This window comes from Mytilus trossulus, chromosome 1 (assembly GCF_036588685.1).
Source record: "Mytilus trossulus isolate FHL-02 chromosome 1, PNRI_Mtr1.1.1.hap1, whole genome shotgun sequence".
Lineage (NCBI taxonomy): Eukaryota > Metazoa > Mollusca > Bivalvia > Mytilida > Mytilidae > Mytilus > Mytilus trossulus.
The window spans coordinates 73,279,848-73,292,958 of NC_086373.1; the positions used below are offsets into that span (position 1 = coordinate 73,279,848).

Below are 13,111 nucleotides of genomic sequence, written 5' to 3' on the forward strand. Positions count from 1 at the left end.
TTCATTGGTTCAATGTAACCGTCTCATTCGAATTGACTTATCTTCGTAATTATGTCGATATATATTGTTTTTGAGCAGAAAAGTTAAATGTCCCCCTTACTAAAGCAATTGATGGTGTTCTCGAAATTTTTATTATTCTATTCTGAAACGTCGACAAAATCTCAAGTACTCTCTGACATTTATTAAGCTGATGAACATGCGACAAAGGTATAAATATTTAACTAATTGATAATGTCTGAATTGTCACCATTCTACATGTAGTAGCATAAAATAGAAGAAAACTTTGACTGTAGTTATGCATCGACCTTTCTGGTGATTTCAATCAGTAATTGTTGTTGATGTTTTAAACTTACTTAGTTACTATCGATTAGATCAATAATTAAAGTCAGTTTGACTTCTATGAATCTTCAAAATGCAGAATATATTATCATAATATCAAATGTAATATTATGTAGCTAAATAAGTATTTCATATTTTTACTTGTTGTCATACGATTTATGGAGATTTTTCCTCCATAATTTTTGTCAATTAATAATAAAGTTGTCCATTAGGTGTCTGTGGTTGCTCCTAGACCACACTCTCATCACAAAAAAAGTCTATAAAAAGACCATCAGATGTCTGAGCAATCTCGAACTTGTTTAGGACCAGCTTGGGTCGTCAATCACCAGTTGATTTCCTACTTATACAGAGTTTAATATAATTAGCGACCAGAACAACCATTGATATTGTCACTAACAAATGCTGTATCATTCAAATAACAGTCCCTTGACATGAATTGCCCCTTTCATTCATATCTGAATGATGTCGTTTAAAATCATGGGCACTTGACCAATTGCAGTTACGGTAAAATCATTCATCATTTATTTACCTTAATACATTTTTGTCCCAATGGTCCCAAAAACTTACCTCGAAAGACAGTCTGAGTCTTCACCAAATCCTGTCAAAGCAAATTAAAAATTTTAACACCAAAGATCGATACCTCTCGAGATAATCAACCAAAATATTAGTGGAAAAGCCTTTCTACATATTCTATATTTCAAACTTAATTCAAAAAAGTTTTATTTGAATGAGGAATTGGAAGGAGAAAGGAATGCTATAAAACTACAACTCTTTGGAAGATGGAAAGCATATTCATTCAAGCTTTACAACAAGGAGCTGTATGATTGTCAACGAGACAACTATCCACCGAGGTACAAATGAAGTGGATGTAAGCAATTCAATGCTACTAAACACGGCCTTCAATCACGTAAAACTCTTTCAGATATCAAAACTATGCTTGACTTATTGTAGTCACAATGGACTCTATCAACTTAGAACTTGGATTCCTAATTTTTACCCAAATATTTCTTTATTACGTTGATTTAGAACTAAACGACATAATATAGTTTTAAAATATGTTCTTATAAAAGAAGATCACACCGACAAGCGAAACAAAGGTAAGTAATAAAAGACAGTATTGTGATAATACATACCAACATTATCCAATAGAATAACAATTTTACACACACCATCTTTCTTCATCAAACATCAGTTCAACAGTGATTGCTATGTAACAACGCGGAAGACGGAAATTCGGGGTATTTTTTGTTGTATAAACAGAAATCGGAAATGAAAACTGTAGTTTCTGTAACAAACATTTGAACAATGTACTCCTACCGTGTAAATTGAAGAAATACACCCCCATACAAAAATGATCATAAAAAATGGTACGACTACAACCCCTCATATTTATCTCACTCATTGTTAAAAAATCAGAAAGTTGTTTGAACGTAGAAGTTTTAGAGTCTACGTGCTATATTTTGACAAGTACCCATAATGAAATATTCATCACTACATACTACCGTTACGTTAGGACAATTTTAATATATTATGAAAATTCTACATGCTTATAAAGAAAATAATCAGGGGTCACCTAATTTTATGAAAAGCATGATTTTATCATAGTATCATCATTTATGTAATGAATAATCTTATACATATGACCATTACTAATATTATATATTAGCATCTTATGCCGTAAAACATATCTCCTCCCTTATACAAGCAAAGCACTGAACCTTTTTTTTTTAGTTTTACTTTCAACAACAAAATGTGGAGTGTAAAGATACAGTCAAACGACTATTATCATACTGCCGACTTTTGACCCGCAGTGTTTACGATTTATCGACATGTTACTTACTCTATGACAGTTCATTCTTATTCTCGCTCAATTGGGAGCAAACAACAGAATAAAATTAAAGCCTACAATGAATTCATTTTAAGGGAAAATATTCTTTTACGTTTTCTCTACATGACACAAAAACTTCGGAAAACACTCAATTGTTCCAATAATTGCACCGATTGTAAGTTAAGTTTTACATCTTAAAGTGACTCTTGTTCGACCGAGTACTACAATATCTCACAAAGAATATGTTACTTGCCGAAAAATCATATACTCCGGAGTCAAAAGTCGGTAATACAAAAATAGTGATTGTAACTACTTGAGTAACGATTTCGAAACCAACATTTTTTTACATTGAGTAGTAAAACGTCATCGGAGAACTGTGTCACTTTTCTACTTAAAGCAGTTGTAAAGTTTACCTACCCAGTTAACAATAATTATGGGTCGATAGTTTATGTTATAAAGTGCAAATGTTACACTTAAGATTTTCTTAGATCTAAGAGGCGAATGTAAGCTCACATTCGTAACATTGACTATTTAACACATAAACATAGGTCAAGAACAGATTAGTGCATGCCAGACACACATGAAAAACTATAACAGTCAATCTATACACCAACTATGATTAACGTTATTTCTAAAGTTTCAATAAACCATGCTAATCACTTTTTACTTATTCATATGACTCAGAAAATAAGTAGACTATATCATGAATGATCAATAGATTTCAGTTTTTTTCGTTGTTATAGATATTTCAATATGTGAAATACACAGGAGCAGACTATTATAAATAAAGACAACAGTAGTATACCGCTGTTCGAAATTCATAAATCGATTGAGACAAAAATAAATCCAGGTTTCAAACTTAAACTGTGGAAAAAACATCAACATAAGAGGACTACGACACAACAGAAACACAACATTAAATATAACACACACAGAAACGAACTATAATATATTAATGGCCATGTTCTTGACTTGGTACAAGTTATTTTAAAGAAAAAAAGTGGTAGGTTGATCCTGCTCTTGTGGCATGTCAAACCTCCCGCTTTTTTGCAATGATAAAAATAACATTAAAATGACAACATTACATGACAGAACTACAATACAAATAAATGGGAGAACATATAGGACAGAGAAACACATGAATAATAGCTAGCAAAAAGTACCAGGTTTAAAATTTAATACGCGTTTCTTCCACACTAGAGTAACCAGTGACGCTCTGTTAAAAAAAGGTTGAAAACCAAAAGAAGTTGTAGAACAATGAGGACCAAACGTCCCAAAAAGTTGTGCCCAATACGGCTTAGGTTATCAGCCTCGGATAAGAACATCCTTATAATTTAAAATAATTCATATTTTGTAAACAGGACTATATAATAGATATACATGATTAAACTGAAGTGATGACTAACTACAGAATAAAAACGGATACATTACATTATACAACCTAAACCAACACATAAAAATTCACAGCCGAGTTACACAAAGGCACCAACGATGAAAGTGACGTCACATTTAAAATTCTAAAAAAAATCCCCAAAAATAAGAGAGAATTAGGATAGAATTCAAGATTAAATTTGTAAACTGATATCAGATTTATTTATAACAATTGAAATTGCAATACTAATTAATATCAAGTTGTAGTAGTTATTATATAATTAATTGTATTATCTAGCTTTGTCGATGTTTCTTCTGAATCAAACTGTAAACCAAATATATCGTATACATTTCGTTGACCCACACTAAAATCTAATAAAAGAACTTGGTGATTAGTTATCTTTACCATATCACACGAATACAACAATCAAAAATAAGATTTTCAACTACAAACGTTAAGTCATTTGACAAAATCCGTTGAGAATAACAAATATGACATAAAAACTAAATACATGAATTTGAGATAGAAAAGTACCGTAACACGTCTTATAGCGATGCGAATTCACACTCAGCAAAACAGCCACAATCGTCAATAAGTCACGTTCGGTAATTAAAAAATCACACGAAGTAATGACAAACCATAATCTAACACGTGGTAAATGAAATGGTTTTAATAGGTAGATTTTGTTCAATAGTTATCAAAGGTACCAGGATTATAATTTAGTACGCCAGACGTGCGTTTCCTCTAAATTTTGTACTTGTTTCATGTTATTCATTTATTATTTTCTGATGTATTTTTTTTTGTAGTTTGTAGATTGGTTTTTTTTTACCTTTCCTTTATTTTCTAGGTCTTTTATTGACAGGTTAGCCGCTGAAAGTTTCTGCTTCTATTTCATTCAGTTTTAGGAATTGGATAACGTGGTATTATTGTGATCCTATTATCTATGTTTATATTAAAACATCCAAATGTATGAAGTATTTTATTCAACAAAGCAAACATCCTCTGATTAGTTTATAGATTTGCAATTTATAATACAAACAATAAGCATGTGTGTATGTGTTTCTATACTTGTTGCACATTTTCCAAATTCTGTTTATTCCGTTTCAAACAGTAAATGAAAAAAACAACCCGAAACATATTTAGATTTATAAACTATAGTACATATAAAACGGAAACAAAATCATTTAGAAGAAGAAAACTCGTGTCAATTCCTTTTATTACTTAAAATAAATTGATTACAGTACTATACAATTTGCGTTACCTCATTTAAGACCCTTGTTGTTTTTATAACTATAATATGAGCTTTTAGTCAAAACTTCTTATCAATAATTTAAAAAATGTACATTTGGATTCTGTGATGAAATATATATATAGTACACAACGCAGGCTATCTTGTTTAGAGAGAGTTGTAAGATCAAACATTGAGTTGTGAATAACAAAATATGTAAAATTAAAATAAACTCCCTTGTTTCATAAGGGGTCATAATTCAGCATGTCATGAAAATGTTGATAGGTATCTTAATGTTTTCACTCTTGTACCTCACATATGTTGCCTTTATAGCTGATTTCATTGAACTACCAACTCTTGGTTTTAAGAAAACAGTATTTCAAAGAAAAAATGTCTTATTATTTAATGGTACAAGTGCATACGAACATATAAATTCTATGGTAAAAATACATACGGACAAACATTTATTTTGACTACATGAAACTAGAAACATTACAATATGTTTATCCACAAATAATATTCGATGATTATATTTTCCAGACACCATGGCTGTTAACCACATGACTTTCGATGAAATAACAGATATAACTGCATAAACAGTCGATTTGTTGTTTTAGAAACAACAGTCTACAAATCACAACATTGAGAACTAAAGACGCAACACGGTACTTACCATAGATCGGTTGTAATCTAAAAAGGGGCTCCGGAAGGGTAAGCATTGAAAAGATGATAAGACAAGTAAATGGCTAAAGTTACATTTAACAACTTATAATTTTTGATAATTTGACTGCTTTGGTTTTTAATGTTGATAACTGTTTAATTCCATAACAGCTATAGTGTTCAATGATATGTTTATTTTACAGATAAAAGTGTATTCATGGTGAATTCTTGTGTAGTTCGAATGGAATATACGTGTGTCACCCAAACCATTACAAGTAGAATGGCGAACCTGACTGTGATGACCAATGAGATAAAAGAAATTGCAAACGTAAATTGGTTTTCCTATTATTGTTATCGCTCTGGTACTTTTTTGTTCTTCTTTTTCGGTCCTAGTTTTGTAAAACACGTGTGTTTTTTCTTAAGGTTTTTAAATTGAAATGAAAATTCTCGATAGCCAGTTCCTTTTTGCAGGGATTTATCTTCATCTTGAACGTTTGGGAATCAATATATATTAATGTTAACAATTTTAAAGATCTAAGCCAAAACGAGCCTAAACAGAACTAAGACCAATACTGCGTGAAAGAGTAACAACTTTATAATAAGATATTAATAAGTAATACAATAGAGTATTTGAAACCCAATCTAAAAAATCAGGATGGTACAAAGATCTGACTACAAAGCTAAAAATACACTCGGGGAGGATTTGATAAACCTCCTGTTCTTCGCCGAACAAGAAGCACTTATATAAGCCTATTGTACTGACTTTCGTGAGCAGCATCGCATGTTCTCAATAAATTACGAAAATATATTCTATACATACTATAATCCCATACACAAATTTGTGTATAAAATGTTTGCAATGTTCTTATTATTGGGAAGATCATTCAAGAGTTTGTACCTGAGAAGTTGCCGAGTAAGACAGTTTTTGGTGTACTTTTGAAACAAAAAAAAGGATTCAATGAAAACATATAAAAAAAGTCATACACTCTGTACTGTAAAAGTTTTATAATGGATTTCTTAATTTCTAAACAATTGTTCATTTCAGTAAAAAGAAGCGACGAGAACCTGCTTGACGTCTTAAAGAGTCCATTGAGTACGAAAAGACCTTTTTTTTACAAGGCAAATCCTTTTTATTGATCTTCCTACAAAAAACAAAGGGTATATTGAAGCTTTCTACATACTTGAATTCCCGTTATATGGATACTTTTTTTTCAGATTTACATTGTACTGGTTAATTGATTATAATAAAGGCTTGAAGTTTTGTTTATAATACTTGTTCTCAGGGAAACCTGTGTTTACATGTAGCTTTTCCGTGTAGCTTTAGTTGGAGGAAAACTATTAATATTCAATTATTTTCACACGATATGTACAAAAATTATTTATTTTCAAAAAAAACCTTCGATATTGTTGTTTCTTTTTTCTTTTTTTTGTTTCATTTCTCATACAGACTAAAGACTATTTCACAGTTACTGTAATACATAGAAAGTTAACATAATACCATCGCCATCACATGATACACACATATCTCTACTCTAGCTAACTGTTTATAAATTCAAAAACATTTTCACATTGGTTTTGTGGTTCAAACGGAAAGTTTTCCGTTAAAATTGGTATGACTAATAGCTACATGAAAAATCACAAGCTTTTGACACTTCATTAAAGTGTAAAAGTGCTGGCAAATAGGTTTTATTGTTTAAAAAATGAAGAATTTGATTTCGATTCATGCAAATGATTGCCAAGAAACAAGGAATCAACTATTGATTATAATATATCTATATTTCAAAATAAAAGTTATATGACGTTTTGATTTAATATACATTAAACATCTTATGCAATGGGATAACTGTTGCTTTGACTTTCCAATTTACAATATAGGTGTCAATCATGTGACTGCATGTTCCCATAACTGTTGCGTATTCTCCGAATTCTAGTTTTCTAAGGTTCAAACTGAAATAAGAAAAATTCGAATATCGAAATGGATCTTATCTCTTTTTATATCATTATCCCTAATCTTATCCTTGTCTTTCTTATTGTTATATGAACTAAAAAAAGTTGGTTAGAATTTGTATGTGTTGACAGTTGCACATTCGATTTCAACAATATGCATTACGCAACTATACTGTATAGTAGGTGGTATATTCCATAACCAGCACATCAATTCAGTTGTAACGAACAACATTACTATTCATTGATAAAAAGATGATACAAACATCTATTTTTACTCCAAGTTCCTTAAAAATAGTAAAACGCAAACCGTTAAAAAGACAAATGACAGCTGTCGTATGTTGCTTTCATAGCTGAATTGAAGTAATTGTACAGTCAATTTTGTCAAAATTATCTAAGAAACCTTGCTGATTGTGAAACCACCTGGTTGACTAATTCGATTCACAAAATCTCAGTTTTATACAAGTAAAACGATGATAATCATATTCATTTAACATATAATATGGACTCAAACAGACATCGAAAAATTCAATTGCACGTGTTCACTATCTATCTATATCTATGTTTATACCCGGTTATAAATGATCGTCGGCAGTCTTTGAAGGATACCTCGATAGCCTATTAAATGGAGTCTAGACTTAAATACTCACGAATTACTATGAATATATCGAGTTCATGCATCTTGAATTGTTCGTTTGATATTGGTTTATAATTTGAATATACCGGTGAGTTGTGTTGATTTCAAGAATTAGGAATGGAAAAGACAAAACAGATGCACTTATTCAAGACGTGTGAAATTTAATTCAAACTACGAAAAGAGGGCGGTACGCTGCATCGTTGACCATTCTGCATTTTGCAATATGATTGTATATCATCACCAAATACAACAAAAACAAGTAGCGAAGATGCAATTTAATGTTAGACATTAAACATCGTCCCTAATTCAAACTTTGAATTAACTTTGAAACTGATCATGATCCAAAGATAACTCAGTATAGGGAAACCATTTTAAAGATCACATACTAACCTCCAGTACTGTCTGTGCCTGTTGTAGGTTTTGTAGTCTTGGAAACATCCTAAACAGAGACATGTTACAAGTATTTTTTCACATTCGAGAAAGAAAGTACTTATCAACCGTATGTGTTTATTTTTAGCACGAATAGAAAATGTCGAGAAACAGTATGTCTGTGACAACTATCTATCATACTCCAAATAATGTAAACCTTTAAGCAAATGTGTCTCTTCAGCTATGCTCTAAGTCAACATATTTGAAAATCTATAAACTTATACATGCTGCGAAGAGTTGATCAAAAAGAAAAATAAGGCACTTGAGAGTGATTAAGACTTTCTCATGTGGGAGATACATTCCTTTATTCAAAACGGTTACGAAAATCATATATAACAGCAACCATCAATAAAAGTTAATTTTATTTTTCCACTGAAGCATTCTCGTGCTGATGTGAATAAAATTGGCTAGTGGACGTTAAACATGAATCATTTTTAATTCAATTTAATGACCAAAAGACTGATATCGATTCAAGACCTCCACTAAAAATGTTTCCTAATTTTGGTGATTGTTTTACAAAACTAAAAATTTCATCGCAAATTAATTATTAAAATGATTTTGCAGCCTTGTTAAATCTTTATTACTGTTACACTTAAATAACCCGCACAAAGTATATATTATCAGTCCAATAGCTACACATTGAATATACGAATAGAACATTTTGAGATACAGTATTTCTGTGAAATATATATTTGTATGAACTTTACAACATAGTCCGAATAACTTGAATCTGGCAGCAAAATAGTCTCTTCAGGAATGCTTTAACATAAGCAGCAAAATAAAATAAAGTAATAATATAACATCAACTAACCGTATCCACTGTTGATACGTTCATCTTCTCCTTCCTTTTAATCTTAGCCCAGGGATGATCTAGAACAAATCTGTCGTATTTACGTTTTACTGCTTGCTGTATCTTTAAATCAATATAAGAAAATGAAGTCTTAAAATTGAACAAGTAGAGAGAATATCTGTGATGTTTTTTTATATAAAGTTCAAGATCATTGTAAATGTTGAAATGTTAATCCTATATGTTTTGGAGTTTAGTGTGACGTCCATTTTAACGGAACTAGTCCACATTGTTGTTCAGGGGTCAGATCCAGCCAACCACAGGGTTTGAGATGATCTCACTGTGTCTAAAACCCATAGAAGGTCTTGGGCTGTTTTCTGCCCTTTGTGTGGTTGTCGCTTTGACAAATTCCCTGTTTTCTTCTCCCTTTTTATTTACGGAAATAGTCGAGGGTTTATATGATTACCACCTTGACACGATCGAAACTTGTTAAAGGAAAAACAACCGAAAGCAAATCTGTATCCTTACAGATATTAGAATCCAACACGTGAAGCACATAATAAATATTTACTGATAAAATCGTGTAAAATACTTACTTTTGGATTCATTAGACAGTGAAATATAAAGATTAATAGACCCTGAAATATATAATATACATTGTACTTGCTTATTTTTTCAAAATAAATTCATATGACAAAGTTATATGAGTGTAAAGCATCTACAGATTGACCGAAAATTTGTTGTACGTGAATTTGTTTTATTTAAATTCGTCAATCTTTGATAAACAATCATTTAATTAAGTAAAAAAGTGGGGTTCGTGTTTCTTAGTATTTAGTTTCCATATTGTGTCTTGTGTTCTATTGTTTTTCTGTTTGCCTTTTCCTTTTTTAGCCTTGGCGTTGTCGATTTTTCATTTTATCTTTGAGTTTGGATCTTCTTCTGGTATTGTTCGCACCTCTTTTACAGTATCAATTGAAGTAGCCTTTACCTAATTACCTAAATTACATTTTTTTAAGGAAATTTGTACTATGCGTTGCAACAGTTTCACAATAAACATAGCACAGGTGAATTAAATGTCAAACTTATATCAGTATATGTTTTGTTTATCCTTGTAAACTTGTAGTTCATACCTGAAACGAGTTAAAAATTGTGAATAAATAAGCAAAAACAATTAGGTCTTTATGAGAAGATAATATTCCAAAAAGCCACGTCAGTCCAAGTATTGGAGCTAGAACAGCTATGCTACGAACACCGGCTCTGAAATTATAAGTAATTCATTAATTTTATCAAACTTATGACATTTTGCAAGTTTGCTACTTCTATTTATAGTCTTCCCTGAAAAAAAGAAATTTGTTTAAATTTCTGGGATAATTATGTATGTGTTTGTACATTTTATAGTCTCTCAACCATAAACATGCCATTCCCGTTCTGTGATTATTGATTGTTGTGAAAATCCGGGAAGACCAATTGTTTCAGTTTGCAACGTTCCAAACATAGTATATATAAGTGACCTCCATGTTTATCCTAAAGTATTTCATACTTGGAAATTATTTGTTATAGAAGGTTTTATTTTGGTGGTGAATGACTGTTTTCATCCAACCACCACAATCAGTTGGATTTGTTTCGCGCTAGAAATAAGGTAGTAATTTGCAGGAAGACACGTGACCTAACATATAATTCTGACTCCACGCCGACCAGTCTTTGTTATTATTCCTAAATGCTGCATGCTTAGCGGAGAAGGAATACAAACATTTTTTTAAGTCTCCATTTTGACTCGAATGATGATCCAATCAACGAACTTTTGAACAAAAGCGAACAAGTTACCACGAGACTAGCGATACAGCTTTTTGTGTTACAAAACGTGTTAACAGTTTTCACGATGGACATCACCGCTCTCTATACCAAGAACTCATGTTTTACACAATAATCATTTAAAGCTGGCTATACTATTAACATGTAAAAAAGAAGCATTTGAATCATGCCGATAAAGGTCGAACCGTCCCTTAAACGAAAATACTTTGAACCAAGTTAAACGTATACTCTAAGTATCCGACATCATTTGATTATCTCTGATGAGATGATTATAAATGGATGGAAAATAATTGTTTTTCTTTTTCATATTTTGTTCGGAATTTAAAGTTATACCTATAGCTGCCTTTGAATATAACTTAACTGGTATGAACTAAGATAATTTTGTAAAGTGATACAGTTTGTATTGATGGACTACCTTAATGAAATTTCGAAAAAAATTATTGCAATTGAATCGCATTGATCTGACCCGTTTATAATTAATATGATAAAAGAACTTTAATATATGAAGGAGGAGAAAAACAAAATTGAATTGTGCAAAAAGAAAACTAAAAAGACATTTTTTATTTTTTTTTACAACATAGTATTACCTGATTTTTTCTTTAGCGTCTTTATTCATCATTGCTTTTGTTGAGAACATCTTCCTCAGTACTAATATACTTATTATAATATTTGTCTAAATATCAAAAGTAATATCTAATTATACTGACAATTTATCGAACATAACAGCTTGAATTGGTTTTTTTTAATTTTTTTATAGTAAATCATTTATGGAATCATATCTATTTTTCACTTGTATTTAAACTTTTATTGTCCTTTCTCACATATAAAAAAGACATGAACACTAATAAAATGCACAAGTTAAGCAATAAAATAAAATATCAAGTTCACCATAAAAAAAATATAAAAAGAAACCCATCGCAACAGCCAAAAATAAAAGCAAGCAATAGCAATACATAACAAAGAAAATTACAGTAAATGAAGTTCAACCAAATCATGATAGGTTCCATACAATTTTTAGTTAACTTTACCACTCGTAGCCTTTGTTGGGATAGCTGCATAGTAAGTATAATAATCCTCTGTCATGGAAATCAATTTATATATATCAAAGGCCCCACAAGATCGTACATGTACCAACCCCAGGAATGTAAGTTGAAAAAATCTCTTTTGTCGTAAAGTTGGGTTTTTAACCAACAATAATTGTCAATTTTTACCGATTTGTCAAAATTTGGCGTAAACTTCGATTTATCAGTGGTATCCTTTATGTCAAGTTTTTTTGGGACAGATACATTGAATATAATGACCAAACTTTAAATTACTCAGTGAAAGAGCAACATTTATGAAGTGGAAAATGATGGTACCAACTTCATTTTGGTTATCAGCGTCTGTGAAATATGTATCTACTGTTCAATAAAATTTTCTAGAATATTTTTTTTAATTCAAATTGATAAGTTATGTTTTTTTCTAAACCCCACCATGCGGTTGAAGTTTGTTATAAGACATTCTTTAATATAACTAATTTCTTAAAAAAATACTTAAATTTCTATGTTTAACAACCTAAACATAATAATGTATTATGCTTTATTTATGAACAATATCACAGGATCACCAAGGAAATGCAATAAATTTCTAGACTGTGTTTAGCCAAATAAATTTTTGTAATGGGTAAAATCAGCCATGAATGCGTCAAAAATACATACCAAGACTGCAATAATGCAAGGTACTAGAAAGGCGTAGATCAATCCATTTGAGACTGACAACCAACAACTGCAATGATTAACGTAATAATTAGTTTACATTAAACATAAAAGGAAACAAAAAGGAATTAAGTGAGATTATATGCAGCAGTGTTCTCAGTTTTTTCTTTGTATCAGATCGTGTAAACGAAAATGTAAGTAAGTTATTGTATGTAAATGTGCCATGTTATAATTTATTTCAAAATCATATGCTGGCAAATAAGAAGGTGAAAGGTATACACTTTGGATTTTAAGTTTAATACATTTTGCATTTCAAACGGCATGACAACCTTTCCATTATTTGATCGTCTCTGCTTTTCAAATTCGTCCGCTATGTTGCTG

The 13,111-nt window shown here is 30.7% G+C and overlaps 2 protein-coding genes across 3 annotated transcripts in view; both read right to left on the bottom strand.

Moving 5' to 3' along the window:
• Positions 1-1,942, bottom strand: part of LOC134684397 (uncharacterized) — a 425,720-nt gene extending 423,778 nt beyond the window's left edge. The window contains exons 1-2 of one of the 2 annotated variants that reach the window (XR_010101237.1): positions 1,473-1,942; positions 907-937 (exon numbers count right to left, since the gene is read on the bottom strand). Coding sequence is in view for 1 of the 2 variants with exons in the window: in XM_063543683.1 (XP_063399753.1) it covers positions 907-937; positions 1,473-1,511 (70 nt within the window). In the remaining variant the exon portion in view is untranslated. The remainder of the gene's footprint in view (positions 1-906; positions 938-1,472) is intronic. The other variant, XM_063543683.1, reaches the window with a different exon arrangement.
• Positions 1,943-4,738: 2,796 nt separating this feature from the next.
• LOC134684410 (adhesion G protein-coupled receptor L3-like) overlaps positions 4,739-13,111 on the bottom strand; it is a 33,981-nt gene continuing 25,608 nt past the window's right edge. Inside the window, exons 21-27 of the mRNA XM_063543697.1 lie at positions 12,734-12,800; positions 11,624-11,709; positions 10,355-10,481; positions 9,821-9,862; positions 9,249-9,350; positions 8,399-8,447; positions 4,739-7,374 (exon numbers count right to left, since the gene is read on the bottom strand). Coding sequence (XP_063399767.1) covers positions 7,370-7,374; positions 8,399-8,447; positions 9,249-9,350; positions 9,821-9,862; positions 10,355-10,481; positions 11,624-11,709; positions 12,734-12,800 — 478 coding nt within the window. The 3' untranslated portion in view covers positions 4,739-7,369. The remainder of the gene's footprint in view (positions 7,375-8,398; positions 8,448-9,248; positions 9,351-9,820; positions 9,863-10,354; positions 10,482-11,623; positions 11,710-12,733; positions 12,801-13,111) is intronic.